At 35.6% G+C, this 16,354-nt stretch overlaps 1 protein-coding gene across 1 annotated transcript; it reads right to left on the bottom strand.

Annotated features, from left to right (window-relative positions):
* Positions 1-4,428: 4,428 nt before the first annotated feature.
* LOC149153688 (endochitinase 4-like) lies at positions 4,429-5,135 on the bottom strand. The gene is made up of 3 exons (XM_089443896.1): positions 5,009-5,135; positions 4,821-4,905; positions 4,429-4,723 (listed from the first exon to the last, which is right to left on the bottom strand). The coding sequence occupies exons 1-3, from the start codon at positions 5,133-5,135 to the stop codon at positions 4,429-4,431; spliced, it is 507 nt and encodes a 168-aa protein (XP_089300022.1).
* Positions 5,136-16,354: the final 11,219 nt, after the last annotated feature.

Below are 16,354 nucleotides of genomic sequence, written 5' to 3'. Positions count from 1 at the left end.
TTATGCACTCATTCCTTGTTGTCTATCCTTGTTTTCTTATTTTGATTCTATATCATGTTTGCTTTAGCCATTGTTTTCTCTTGTCTTCTGGTTATGTTTCCTTGTTGTGTGTTTTCTTTCTTTTCATGTTGTTTTTCTTTCTTGTTGAGTTCTTCCTTTTTTTTCATCATGTGAATAAGTGTTGTTATTGGACCTATTTTGGCTTCTTAATATGTGTGTGGCCGAACTATAAAGAGTCTTGTGACACTTCAACATTTGGCTAGCCTTATGTCCGTCTTCCTTGTGTTGGTTACATCTTTTGGCCAATGAAGTTCCGACGGAAAATACGATCAATATGTAAGGAGAGTTTTGGTCCAACCATGAATCCACTTCTAGTTTGGAAACCTCATTTCTATACTCGGTTTTTTCGGCTTTAGTTTTCTCAAGCTTATCCAACTAGTAGAAACAGTGAAGGGAAAAATCTAAATGAGGAAACTTAAATCAGAGGTCTATATATGCTTCTCTGAAGGAATAACCCCTTCTCCTCTCAATAGGTTGGGATCCCTCTTTCACCCCAAAATAAATAAGTGCCAATGCACAATTATCTCTAAATAAATTAATAAAGGTGAAAGAAGAGAAAGGCTTCTTGCGTAGAGAGGTGAAGCAAACAACTCCACCAGGGTAGTTTGTATGCTCGTTGATAGTGGAGAAATGTTTGTGTTCTTGCATGATTCCACCGGGGTACTGTTCAGGGCTATTGGCAGTGGAGCAACACTAGAGATGAAAATTATACTTTGAAAATGTTAAGCTCACGAGCTGCACTACCCTTCCTAACTTGAAACATTGTGATTATGCCAAATCTTATGTTGTGTTCAACTAAGAAGGTATAGAGGGGACCATGTTTTTTTGTGGGGTAAGTGGGAAGGCCAAGGTAATCGCATAATGAATCAATACTCCCTAAGGAACCAAGGCCCTACACAGAAGGAGTTAACCAAAATAGAGAAGCTGGATTCTACTAGTGTGTCGCCAAGTGTTGTAGCGACTACAACACACTCCAAAATTTTGGCCTACATTCAAATTTTGGAGCCTAATGTGGATCCTGTGATCGGTCGTTCCTTAGTCACTTATTAGTTAGTTGATGATTTCAAGCTCCCTTCTTGGATCTCAAGCAGTCGTTCACACTTTTATCTTTATATAGCAAGTGTCGTCTTTGGGCATGGGAATTATCGCATATCATGCAAAGGAGAGTTCTGATTTACTTCAAGGGGCAACCTTTGTGAAAATGAGTTGTTCTCATCATATAGACATGTTTAACACTCATTTCGGAATTTTCACACACTATTACACAAGTGTCATCATCTCACAAAATTTATTGTCGGACTCGCACTTATCGTAAGTTGCCACAAAGGTTTTTGCATTAAGAAAAATATGTTTTCATATGTTCTAGATGATCTATGTTGTATCACTAAGTGCCCAAGTGTGTGGTCATAGTCAAGTTCTATCAATGTTCACGTCGATTCCATTGATCCCACACTTAGCCAAATTCCGAGGATTCCTAGCAACCTAGCCGCATCTAGCCTTCCTAAATTGCGCACTTCGCATATGCAACCCTTAATCTTCTTGCTGCAACTATATAATATATGGAATTTTATTTCTTCTAGATACACAAATTCAATGGGTAATTTTGATACAATTGTAGTACTTTTTTGTGCCTGGGATGAAGATTTATGCTAATGCAAACTTCCTAACTATAGTTTAAAAAAGAAAGAAAAAGAATCTAATTTTGTATACATAAATTAAATAAAATAGATAACAAATTGAAAATGAAGATAAAAAAAATAATTTATATAGATAAACTATTCAATAAAACCTTATCATATTCATTTTAAGATGCAAACTTTATAATAGATCATTAAATTTAACACCGTGGTGTTGTTGTCATTATAATTTATTTTTGATAAGAATATAATTATTAATCTTAGAAGTTCTAGAATTTTAATTTAATGATTAATGATTATTAGTAAATGATGGGATTTAATTTCCACAAAATATTCATCAACAAAGAGTTATAATTTATTTCAAATGTAGATATACTTTTTTTTTTTCAATTTAATTTAAAAAAAAATATTATTATTATATTTAAGAATTTGAATGTGAAAAAGCCAATTTTCATTTCATTTTAATTTATAACATTGTTCACTTCTAATTACTTACAGTTGTTTTTATTATATTTTCTTGTTTCATGTTTTTAAATGTATATATATGTTTAGTTCATATATTATTTTTTAATAATTAATAATAATAATAATTTGAAATAAAATTCTAATTTAATTAATTTTTATGATTTTTGTTTTTGGCAATGTAAACTATGCATCAATGTCTATCAAAATTTATTAACCATTTAATTCATATCAACAAAACATATATATACATATAAAAATTAAATATTTAATTTACTTTTCAAGAGTGTTATTGATTGGAATAATGGTTAATGTGTTTGATATGTCCCAATAAAATAATTACGACTTACATCGATTTCTTAATACCCTACACCAACACCCTACACCGAATTACAAACGGCCCTACTCCCTCTTGGCCGACTATTGACGATGCCGAATCCAACTCACAGATCTGCATTATCAGAAGCAGAAAGACAAAATTCATGATCACAACATGCTTAAAATTATAACTTATAATTCAAAAAAAATAAATGGCAATCAATATATGAACTTGTTTTTGTCTTTACACCAAAGTGAAGTGTCTCTCAACATTTATCTCAACGCGAATTCCACAACTCTACTCAATACTTTATTTTAAAATTTTTGACTTCTTACCTATATGAAACACTATATTAATCAGGGAAAACTATTTTGTATAGGACTATTTTGCTCAATTCTATAAAGCACCTTTTTTAATTCTGCATAATTATAAAAGAACTTTTGTAAATAAAGTCAACTTTATTGAAACACACTTTTGTAAATAAAGTAAGTTTTATTGAAAAACTTTTCTTATTGTAAAACCAATTCCCTATAAATGTCTTATGAAGACTTTTATTTTGGCAATAATATTTATATAAAAACTAGCATTTCATGTTTTTTTTGGTTCTTTTAGTAGATTTATTATTAATACCACTATAACTATAACTATATATATATTAAAAATAAGAATTTACACATATATATATTAAAAATAAAAATTTACAAATTTTAAATAATATTAACATATATAATATTAAAATAACCGAGTGAGATATACTTTTTTTAATTTGAAGGATTTTTAGTGTTTTTTCTCATCGCATTCATTACAATTGCTTAGGGTAGAAGCCAAGTATATTCTATTGGAGAATATTTCAAAACATTGAATTTGATATTATTTTATAAATATAAAAATGTTTTCTAATTATTTAATTATTCAAAGTAAATAAGTGTAGAAAATATATATGGGAGGTTATATCAAAGTGACATTTACTATTTACATATATATATATATATATATATATTTTTGTTGTCATTTTTAAATTTGCAATCTTTAAATTTTCAAATATATTTTATTTTTAATATGGTTCAATAAAATTGGAAGTTTTTAATACAATTGGAAAGTGAAATATAGTATGATTCTAGGATTTTGATTTAAAAGTGTAGATATTATAATTATGAGGTTATTAGCAATATTGTATGACTATGTCCTAGCTAGTTCATACCTTTCAAAGTTCAATAGATAAACTATGTTGCCTTGGTTATAATTCATATTGATGTATTAGAATGATAAAAATATATTAGATTAAATATTATATAATTATGTCTCAGTTTTAATTTCTTTAAAATAACATGTTGAAGGAACTTACAAAAGTAGTAAAGATTCTTGGCCTAGTAGCTATTTAGATTAATTTTTGAAAAGGTGTTATTAAACTAGCCTTGGCAACATTTATAAAATTGTTGTTGTACTTAGTAAAATAATAGTAATTGTTTATATGAAATTGATCAAATCATCCTATCATTTTTTTTATTAAAATAGATAACAAATAACTATTTTTAATATTAATATAAAATATAATTTAAAATTATTATTTTTGAATATAAAAATTAAATTATACATTATAAATTGATATTTAATTTTATATGTGAAAATATATATTAAACATTACTCGGTTTTATGCTTTAACTTTACATGTGAATTTATTTGAAGTAACATCTCAAAACTATGTGACAACTTATTGTCGTATATTTACGAGACAAAAAATACATAGAAACGGAAAGAGTCGAAGATTGAACGATAAATTTAAACATGATGACCAAGATGAAGATAACAATGTAACGGCATGTACCAGCATGCCCTGAGGGGCACGAGGTGCTACAGCGCAACTTTTATTCACCAGTTCGGCATAGACTTACTCACATTTTCTACTCGCGATTATTTAGTTATATATTTGGCGGCCATGCAAATAGATTTTTAGCAGGAGATGTTAGTTCCGGGATCCACCCCCAACTGGCTACAGAATGTCTGGTAGTAATTCACTCTAATCTTCTCCTGCCCACCGCCTCCACCGTTACACTCCACGCCGTTTATGGCTCTGATTGTTCCACTGAAACCCTGCCCGGAGGTTATGACAGAATGGCAGTCGCTGTTCTTCATCCAGAACCACACAGCCGTCTTGAACGAGATGGTGGCGTCTTGCCCCACCTTCTCTCGGTTGTTCAGCCCGTCGAAGCCAATGTCCTGCCCCGCTGGTCCATAATTGTAATTCCTGCATCCATTAACAAAATCCAACTTACATTTTGTCATTACGGTAACATATGTCACTGTGATTTTAAGAGTAAGTCACATGAAGGATCAAGACGCACCAGGGATGGGAACTATATTCTTCAATCTCCGCTTGAGCACATCTTGATAAGGGAACGCGGCTCCTTATGCTTTGCAGGAATGAAACTGATTTAGCCATCCCCAAATTTGAAATCCAAATTTCAGTGTTTAGGCGGGGCGAGTTTTCAAAATTCAAATGAATAATCATTAATGCGTTTGGAGCTTGTACTTGCAGTCGATTCAACTCGAAGCGCGGAGGCAGCAAATTTAAGTTTCGAGACGGGGCGGGCCCGCGGTTGGTGGGTCCCGCACACTCCACCGGAAACACATGCTGGCCGCCGGAGATCTGAATCCATGGTTATGTATGCTATCCCAGATGTGCACCACATACATAGCTGGCCCAGCATTTAAGACTCAATATATGGCTGGTTAGCCCTTGCCATTCACATCAATTGTAATTCCCACGTTATCCACGAGGAAAGATACATATTTATTTCCAATCCAAGATTATCTGCACGGAAAGATACGCATTTATTTCCATTCCAGTTTCCAGCACGTAAAGTTGTTGGATGATTGAATTTACTTTAGGGCGTTTGTCTCAAAATTTCGCGTCCGAATCTGGCCAGAAATTTCTTTCGAGAAATGTTCGAGTGTCTGAATTTTTTTGTAAGTGGGGTAGAAATGGATTCAGCAAGGTATACCTAAGCTGTAATCTAGATTTTTGAGTAAGAAATTTTTGAGGGTTTGAATATAGAAATTGATTCAACAATGAATACACAAAATCCTAAAGCTTCACGGTTATAATCTAGATTTCCAAAAACTTTCTAACAAAAACTGTGTGCTTTACCACTACACATTATTGATTACTTTGCCTCCACCGTCTTTCCAACCAGACAATACTTCCTATATCTTTTAGGATTAAATGATCAATAATGGTTCCTTGCATTTCTCACCTGACGAATTATCTCTTACCATCCCCCTTAAATGATCGATAATGGCCAGTCTAATTTTCCAACCACAAATCTGTCCTTGCCTTAAAGAATCAATAGTTGCTATTCATTTTCCAAAATATACGTTTCTCCGAATACTTCCACCAATTTTAAACCTATCATCTTCCCAAAGAAAACATTCAAAACAAAACACCGATATCATGCTTTCCCCGACTGAAGGAAATTTCTCACTACTTTTTCTTTGGGACATTTCATACTTTCATTTCCATCTTACCAAAATCCTCTTTCCGCATCTTTACTTTCCATTCTCGTAACCAAATACTTTTCTCCATATCTTCACCAACTTTAGCATCCAATATTAATTTCTCCATTTCCTTAACCAATTACTTTTCTCTATATCTTCATCAACTTTAAAATCCAATTTTAATTTCTCTATTTCTCTAATCAAAATATTTTTATTGATACCTTCATCAATTTCAAACTTCTTCCCTACCTCCACCAACTTCACATTTTATCTTTATTTTCCTACCCAAATACTTTTTTATATTTCATTTACTAATATAGAAAGATTAATATTAGCCCTCCCTTTTCCAAAAATGATTTTTCTTCAAGTATATTCTATCTTTATAATGTTATCATACAATGATCTCTCTCTCTCTCTCTCTCGACATATATATATATATATATATCCATCCTCCCAATCCATTAATCTTGAATTAGAATATAACCATAGTTCCTTAACTATAATTACATTACCATGTACCTCAAAACCATGTGCCATGAAACCACCAAAGATAAAAACCATACCATACAATGATCTCTCTCTCTCTCGAGATATATATATATATATATCCTCCCAATCCATTAATCTTGGATTAGAATATAACCATAGTTCCTTAACTATTACATTACCATGTACCTCAAAACCATGCGCCATGAAACCACCAAAGATAAAAACCATACCAAAAAATCTCTTACTAAAATAATCTCCATAAAAAATTATCAATGATTTTTTTCTCAAGAAGCCCCTTTGAGACCCCACACAAGGGATAATATCTCCTTTGTGACCCCTTATTGTGCCCAATGTAATGAATCACATGTGGCGATAATCATGCAAAGAATATAACACAAACAATCTTCTCTCATTTGTCATTTTATTTTCATTTCAGGCACCACAAGGGTTCTTGATCAATGATCCAAGAAAGCAACATCCAATGTTTCTTTGCACCAAGAAAACTTCTTAGTGCTCATACAATTTATTAGTGAATCCACAAAATTCTTCAAGGTGTCCACCTTCACCAACAACACTATATTTTCTTCAAACTCTCCTCTCACAAATTGATACTAAACATCAATATGCTTTGTCTTATAGTGATAAATTAGGTTCTTCACTAGGAATATTACACTCTTACAATCACAATCTATCATTAGAGTTTGCTATACAAACCCAATACTTGAACACAATATTTGTAACCATACTACATCCTTGCTTGCATGAGTGGATGCCATGTATTCAACTTTTGTAGTTGAGAGTGTGACTATATACTTTCTCTTTGTTATCCAACCAATTGATCATCCAAATGGGTTAAACACATCCACTTGTAAACATTTTGTGATCCAAATCCCTAGTCAATTCTACATCAACAAACCCATGCATGTCCAACACTTTATCGAATCCTGGTCTTCCTCAGTAGAGAAATCGATAACTACCACATAGATACTTGAAAAACCTCTTTATTGTTTCCCAATGCTCCTTTGGTTTTAACATATAACTGCTCAAAAATATCGTTTTAACATGCAATGTTCAATCTAGCATAGACCATTACATCCATCAAATTATCAATAGCACTAGCATAAGGAACACGAGACATGTCCTCTTCCTCTTCCCATGTCAGGACGTTGATCTATAGATAACTTTACACCTGCAGCAACATGGGCCTTTATCAATTTAGATTATTGCATATTAAACTTATAAAATATTGTCTCAACAGATGTCCTCTGATTTAACTATACTTTCTTGTTTTCTCGATCTCTTTTAATTTTCATTCCCAGAATGAAATTTGCAACACCAAGATATTTCATGCCATATTTAGTGGAAAACTAAGTTTTCACAACCTATATGGTTTCTTTGCTTCGAATAAGCAACATATCATCCACATACAAGACGGAACAAATAAGATGATCGCCAACTAAGTTTAAATATGCATAGTGATACTGTTTTCTCCCTATGAAGCCAAGTCCCAATGTATAAGTATCAAAATTTTGATATCACATCCTTGATGATTTCTTTAACCCATGCAATGACTTTTTCAACCCTCCAACTCCTTTCCCTTCACTGCAAAGTCTATTGGATGTTTCATCTAGATTTCATCTTCTAAATCCCCATGTAGGAATTTTGTTTTCACATCCATCTATTCTACTTCAAAATAAAAAGCAACAACAATAGATAAAATAAATCTAAAAGAAGTTAACTTGTCAATAGGATAAAAAAATTCACAAGGCAATTTCTACTACTTGGAAATAATCTTTTGCTACTAAATGAGATTTGTATTTGTCCACTTTTCTTCTACATTCAAATTCTTCTTAAACACCGATTTGATTCCAATGGGATTTATTCCATCCAACTACTCCATTAGATCTCAAGCCTCATTCTTAACCAATATTTCCATTTCCTTAACCATGGCCTTTTTCTAAAGTTTACCATCCTTTGAATCCACCACCTCCCTAATAGTTCTAGGATCATCATCAATAATACATAAAAGAAAAATTGGAATGAAAATCAAGTGGAGCATACCTCTCTCATTGCCTTCTTTCTTGAACCAATATCCTCAATATTGAAACATGATTTTCTTCTTATTATGAGTCATGTTGTTTTGTAGAATATTTGTCATCACCCTTCAATTCAAACTCTACTTTCTAAAGTTCCTTCTCCCTTTGTAGGACTTTCTTGTTTGACAACAACTTTGATTTCTCTAAACACCACAAGTTGATTATACACAACCTTCTTAGTTTCCGAGTTCCAAAGTGTATAAACTTTCATAACATTTTTATTTCTAATAAATATACTATTTTCAGTGTTATTATCTATCTTGCTCCTATCCTTATCATCCAATGCTCGAGAGGGTGATTTATTTAATAGGTAACACATAATGCCCATTGCTTCTACAAGAATTCATGTCCTAACTTGGAACCTTTGAGGATGCTCCTTACTTTTTCCATCAATGTCATGTTCATCCTTTCTGCACCCCTATTCTATTAAGGTGTGCATGGTGTAGTATTTTTCCTTCCTATACTACACATATTAAAAAACTCATCGAACTCTTTCCCGTAGAATTCCTCACTATTATATATCCTCAACACCTTGATTTTCTTCTTTATTTGATTTTCCACAAGATCCTTAAACTCTTTAAACTTGTTAAAGTATTCAAATTCCTTCCCAAGGAAAAAATCCATGTATTCCTCAAGAAGTAATCTATAAATGAGAAATAATACACATTTACCCAATGATGGAACTGACACAACACATCATTATTCATTAGCTATAACATTCCCTCTATCCTCATAGCAGTAGAGGAGAATATTACTCAATTTTGCTTCTCATATAAGAAATGTTCATAGAAAAATCAAATTTTAGATAGAATCTAGACATAGCTTCAACAATACCTTTATCATGTAGTAGTTGAAGGTCATTCTCTTTGGTATGTCCTAGTCTTTGACGCCACAATGTATTCTCTTCTCCAAAGACTATATGTTTTTTTCCTTCTTTAGCTCTACTATTAGGAACAATGGAGCTATTGCACTCATCACTAATAGTTCTTCATAGAAACTTATACAGAGTTCCAGTCCAAAATACCCTTGGAAATACCATTTCTCTTTGAACCATCTTATAGGTTCCTTTCCAAACATTATTTTTACACTTGCATTGCTCATCTTGCTTATATAAATCAATTTTTTGGCTAACTTGGGATGCATAGAACACCATAGAGTGTTCTAATCCTTCCATCAACGAGCTTCAACTTGACTTTTCCTCATCTTATGATTCTGACTATTAACTCATCTCTTAGGAAAACATCAATGGCATCATATCTTTCATATTACAAAACCACTCCTTGTGAGAACTCAAATGAAAAGATACACCTAATTTAACTAACCTTGCATGTGTACTTAAAGAAGCCTGTATAAATTCCCACTGTAGATCAACAGATTATGCAATATACTAAAGCAAAATACAAGATCTACTTCTACAACAAACTTTGTGGAAGCTTAATCAATTTTAGCTAGATCAATCGGAACACATAAAACAAAGAAGACGAAATCATACACATGAAACACAGAAGAATAACCCGGGGAAAGCCTCAGCCTAAAACCCCAATTCTGTATTATCATACAAGTGGAAATATGTTTAGATTACAAAAAGAATCAGCTCTCAAGCTATCCTGCTCTCTTTGCAATCAAACAATACAGCTCACAGACTGAATAGACACAATATATGTCCTCTTCAACCCCTCCAAGCCTCCTATTTCCTTGCGCAGTTTTTCTTGGGGTCTAGTGATACCACATGTGTGAATTGGCCTCATCACACTCACAAAAATTGAAGAAGTAATTGTGCAATCTCCAAGGAAATAATTCCTTTTGCATGCAAGAGATATTCACAAGGGAATATTCTAGCAACTAATAATACATTGTCCCTCCATCTGATCTCAGCTGGGTCTCTGTCTGAACTGACATGCATGAGTTATTTATGAGAGAATATTCAGTTAGTTGAAGTGTAACAGTTACATGCATGCATGCATTAACTAACTGAACTCACAATTAGTTCAACAAATTGTTTGAATTAATCTAACTGGACTTGACTCAGTTAACTGAGCCAACTAATTACAACTCATCCTTATCTCTTTAACTCATGGATAAATCCCTCAATTAATGGGATAACTGTTGCATGTCCTCACATAGACTTCATGTTTGATTTTCTCCAACTAATCAAGTCATGGTGAATTTACAAACAACTACTAAGATAAAATTCGAATTTTTACTTCTCTATGTTAGTTCAGGGACTAGCTAAAATAGGAAGGTATCCTGAAATTCTATTTATAGCAATACTAAATTTAACACTTTTATATTTAGCATTTCTTGTTTCTATTTTCAACACTCCCTATCAACAAGAAAGGGATTATCAGTAACCCCAATCCTGTCTCTATGGAACTCGAACTTGCATTTTGATAATGCCTTAGTCAAAATATCTGCATCCTGTTCCTCGGTCGAAACATACAGCACCAACATGATCCTCTTGACCACACAGTCTCGAAGATGGTGATACCAGATATCAATGTGCTTGGACCTGTCATGAAAACTGGATTCTCAGAGAGTTTGATACAACTCTCGTTATTGCAGTAGATCACGGTTGGATCCATCCTCTGACCAAACAATCCCACTAGAATCTTCGCATCCAAATGGCCTCACATGCATCCTGACTAGCAGCCATGTATTCAACCTCTACTGAGCTAAGTGCAACTGACCTCTATTTCCTACTGTACCAAGAAACTGCAGTTGAACCAAGGTTGAAGATTCCTCCAGAAGTGCTCTTCCGATCTGATGGACTCTCTTCCCAATTCACATCTGTGAAGCCTTGAAGCTTCACTCACTCCGTCCATCTGTACCACAATCTGAACTGAGATGTGCCTCTGAGGTATCTCAGCACATGCTTCGCTGCCTTCCAAATCAGCTTGGTAGGCTGAACCATAGCTTGACTCAGCTGGTTCACCGCAAAGCATAAGTCGGGTCGTGTGTTCACTAGATACATAAATGAACCCACCAACTGTCGATAAATAGTAGCAGCTACTACCTCACCTGAAGTAGCATCCTCCTTCCTCCAGTTCCCAACTAGAGGAGTCTGCATGGGATTACACTTCTCCATGTGAAAGCGCCTGAGTATCTCATTGGCATACTTGCCTTGAAACACAAATAATTCACCATCTTTTTGCTACACCTCCATGCCTAGAAAGTAGTGCATAAGACCCATGTCTTTCATTTCGAACTCTCTTGCAAGGTCCTCCTTGCAAGACTGTATCCGTTGATCATCACCTGTCAGAATCAGATCATCGACATAAAGAACAATGATCAATGGTTTACCTTCTACCATGACGTGGTAAAGGTTCGCATCTGCTTCACTCTTGGTGAAGCCCAACCCGGTGAAATAGTTGTCGATCTTGGTGTACCAAGCACGGGGTGCTTGCTTCAGCCCATACAAATCCCTCTTGAGTCGGCACACATGTGACTCACGATCGAAGGTATCGAAACCCTCTGGCTGCTCAACGTATACCTCCTCCTCAATCTTCCGATTGAGGAATGTTGTCTTCACGTCCATTTGGTGGATCTTCCACCCCATCTGAGCTAATAGTGCCAACATCGATCTAATCGATGAGTACCTTGCTACAGGAGCAAAAGTCTCATCGTAGTCGATCCCCTCAACCTGTGAGAAACCTCAGGCAACAAACCTTGCCTTATGTTTCTCAACACTGCCATCAGCTACCTGCTTTACCTTGTAAATCCATCTGGAACTCACCACTGACTTGCCCTGAGGTCTTGGGACAACATCCCACACACTGTTCTGAATGATAGAGTCATACTCCTCTACCATTGCATCAACCCAGACTGGTTGCTGCACTGCCTCCTCGAATGAAGAAGGTTTAGTGTGTACACACTCCCTAAACAGGGCCATGTACCTAGTGTACGACTTGGGTGACCTCCTCTGTCTGCAGTGAGAAGATGGCTGTCCCACATTCTCCCCCACATCTAGCATCAACCTGTCAGCTTCCCTTGAGTGTTTCCACCCATCTTTGGAAGTCTCAACATGAGTGGATGTCTCCACTCCTGGATCCTCTACATGCGGCTGCTCCGCATCAATCTGAGGCTCCTCCTCCTTAGGAACTGAAAGTTCCTCCTCTGCATGCAACTTGAGCTCCCTCTCAAGTGATAATCGCATGGCTTTCTTCTCATCAAACTTCAGATCCCTACGTACCACTGTCCTCTAACTGGTAGGCAGGTACACCCGATAGTTGTGGGGTGTATCTGTGTACCCCACAAGTATTCCCAACTCAGTTGTTGTATCTAGCTTCTTCCGGGCATCTTTTGTCACATGACAGTAAACTGATGATCCAAAGATTTAGAAGTGACTCACATCTGGTCGCTTCCCGAAAAGGCCTCCATAGGTGTCTTCATTCCCAGTATACGGTGCGGGCTTCTGTTCTACAAGTATACTGCTATATTGCATGCCTCAGGCCACAAATGTAGTGGTAGGCTTTGGTCATGTAACATCACTCGAGATGCTCCCACAATAGATATGTTCTTCCTTTCGGCTACCCCGTTCTGCTGTGGGTTATGGGGTGCTGTCAATTCCCGTTTAATTCCTTCTGTAGCGCAGAAGTATTTACACTGTTGGGAGACATAGTCTCCACTATTGTTACTACGCAAGGCTTTTATTTTCTTTCTAGATTCTTTCTCTGTCAAGGCTTTAAACTCACAAAACCTCAAGAAGGTCTGATCCTTCTTTTGCATAAAGTAGATCCAACATCTACGATAAAAATCATTAATAAAAATAACATAGTACCTTTGTTTAGCGGTGGAGGCTGTAGAGAAAGGTCCACAAACATCTGAGTGAACTCGCTCGAGGATTATTCAAGCTCTACTGTCTTAATCCAGAAAGGAAGATTTCGCATACTTACCCAAGGTACAACCTTTGCATGTGTTCGTCTACTCCAGTTTTCCCTTGGGTAGTCGGGTAGAAATCTATTGCATGATCTTCAGGGCTCCATGGTGCAAGTGGCCTAGTCTTCTATGCCATACCTCGCCAACATCTTGGCTCTGCACCATATCAACTTGGGAAATCAATGCAACACAATCATCTACCTCTAGCTTGTAGAGATTCTTTACTCGAATCCCAATTCGCTTGGTCTGTCCAGTACTGATATGCCTCAGGAATACCTTTCCTTTACTAAAGACTACATCATAGCCTTTATCTTTTAGCATAGCGACAGAAACAAGATTCTTCTTCAAACTTGGTACATCCTTCACCTGAAACATGGTACTTTCCATCATCGCCCATCTCAATCCGCATCTAGAGATCCTTCTCCTCCAAGGTATCGAAAATATTCTTGTCACTTGACATGTGGAATGAAGCTCCACTATCCAGGTACCACACACATCCTACCATGGATGAAACCATGCATGTGATAAGCGAGAAATACAACTCAAACTGTGAGGCCAATGCCTCACCATTAGATCCCTTCGAGGATCCCTTCTTGGATTTCTTTTGTGGACAATTTGTATCATAATGGCCCACTTCATGGCAATGAAAGCATCATGCTTTTGATTTGTCAAAATTCTTCCCACCAAGGGAAGAACCGGATTTGGGATGGGACACTTTCCCTTTCCCTTTCCTTGCCTTACTCGCTAAGGCTAGATTTTCCTCATCATCTTGCTTCGATGAGGATCCATCTCTGGTGCTTCTTCTTATCTCCTCCTGCATCAGATCCGACCAAAGTCGTTCCCAATTTGGCAGTTTTTCTCTTCCATTAACTGAGTCTTGGTAGCTATGCTAGCTCTTAGGAAGACCGAGGAGTGCAAGACTCACCATGTCATCATCAGCAATCATGATCCCTACACTTCCAAGCTCATCCCTGCAGGTGGTGATCTTGTTCAGATATGTAGAGATCGTGTCGCCCTTTTCACACTTGATTTTCCGAAGCTTGTCTTTCAGCGCCAGCTTCCTCTGATAGTTGTTGTTCTGATATAGATCTTTCAATGTTTTCCACATCAAAAACAGTGTCTCCTTCCCATGGAGACTCGAGACTATGTGGTCTTGAACTCCCTCCAAAAGGATTCTCCTTTCTCTAGCCACACATTTCTTCCATTCTGCCAATCGAGTAGCATTAGTCGGCTTGGGGAATTCTTGATCAATGAAGTGCTTTAGACCGTTATCCTCTAATACTGCTTCCATTCGATCCTTCCAGAATATATAATTTGATCTGCCATCAAGGGCATACTCGAGTCTTAAACCGCTGAACGCCATTGGTGAAATTAAGATGTGATAAGAACCCAATTTATATATTCATGAACCTCAAACTTCAAACTTATCCCTTCTTGTATACTGTTCTTTGCCTTGATCACCTTTGCTCCGATACCATGTAGAAATTCCCACTGTAGATCAATAGATTATGCAATATAATAAAGCAAAATACAAGATCTACTTCTACAACAAACTTTGCGGAAGCTTAATCAATTTGAGCTAGATCAATTGGAACACATATAACAGAGAAAAAGAAATCATACACATGAAACACAGAAGAATAACTCAGGGAAAGCCTCAGCCTAAAACCCCAATCTTTGTATTATCATACAAGTGGAAATATGTTCATATTACAAAAAGAATCAGCTCTCAAGCTATCCTGCTCCCTCTGCAATCAAACAATACAACTCACATACTGAATAGACACAGTATATGTCCTCCTCAAGCCCTCCAAGCCTCCTATTTCCTTGCGTAGTTTTTCTTGGGGTCCAGTGATGCCACGTGTGAATTGGCCTCCTCACACTCACAAAAACTGAAGAAGTAACTGCGTAATCTCCAAGGAAAGAATTCCTTCTACATGCAAGAGATATTCACAATGGAATATTCTAGCAACTGATAGTACATTGTCCCTCCATCTGATCTCAACTTCTCTATTTTAGTTCAGGGACTAACTAAAATAGGAAGGTATCCTAAAATCCTATTTATAGAAGTACTAAGTTTTTCACTTCTATATTTAGCATTTCTTGTTGCTATTTTCAACAAAGGCAAGTACATATCCCATCCTTTTGAAAAGTTTTTTTTTTCTTTCGGAGGAGGAGAAACATTAGATCCCTTCCATTTCTTAACAATTATGGATTTACAATGTTCTTGTAATTCCCTTCTTTTGCACTTCTCCAACATACCTTTACAAATTTTCTTCAAGATTTATCTAGATTTAGATCTCCCACATTGGGACTTAGTTTTATTCTATAAAAGGATCATCCTCTTATAAACAAGGAATATATGTTTTGTCTTTATTCGTTTTTCCAACTCATCTCCTCCATAAGACTATTTCATGAAAACTTAAAAGTAGTTGCATTACAACCTATGGAAAAAACCAGACTATCTCATGAGTTTGGTAAAGAACAAAACAATATGACACACTTATATTCATCTAAAATATTATGATAAATAGATAATAGCTTACTTACCATAGTATTGAAGGCATTTAGATGATCTTTCACTGGCTCTCCATCATTCATCATCATGTTATACAAGTTCTTTTGTGGGAACAATTTATTCACGAGGAACTTAGGATAATTCAAATCCCTAACTTGTTCCATAATGCCTTCCTTGTAGCTTCTCCTAAAGCATCTAGTACTACTAAATTCGAGAGATACAATTGTATTGTTCTCTTTTCTTTCTAATCCAACTTGGTCTAGTCTTCTATTAACATCCTCATTGTATTAGTACCAAGATCCATATCAATCCATTGATCTTTGTCCACCAAGATATCTTCCATTTTGAGCTTCCACATCTCAAAATTCTACCCATAGAATTTCTCAATATCTATATTTTAATT

The sequence above is a fragment of the Pinus tabuliformis genome, chromosome 9 (genome assembly GCF_031772625.1).
Source record: "Pinus tabuliformis cultivar Carrire ecotype Pingquan chromosome 9, CPIR1, whole genome shotgun sequence".
NCBI lineage: Eukaryota > Viridiplantae > Streptophyta > Pinopsida > Pinales > Pinaceae > Pinus > Pinus tabuliformis.
This window is presented reverse-complemented; position numbering and strand designations above follow the sequence as displayed.

What these genes read in the sequence shown, in the direction of transcription:
- LOC149153688 (XM_089443896.1), bottom strand. Translation starts at nt 5,135, where the DNA reads ATGGATTCAGATCTCCGGCGGCCAGCATGTGTTTCCGGTGGAGTGTGC. An exon ending in TCGAGTTGAATCGACTGCAA is followed by an intron (nt 4,906 to 5,008) that starts GTACAAGCTCCA and finishes TGGCTAAATCAG; the next exon opens with TTTCATTCCTGCAAAGCATA. An exon ending in GAATATAGTTCCCATCCCTG is followed by an intron (nt 4,724 to 4,820) that starts GTGCGTCTTGAT and finishes TAATGGATGCAG; the next exon opens with GAATTACAATTATGGACCAG.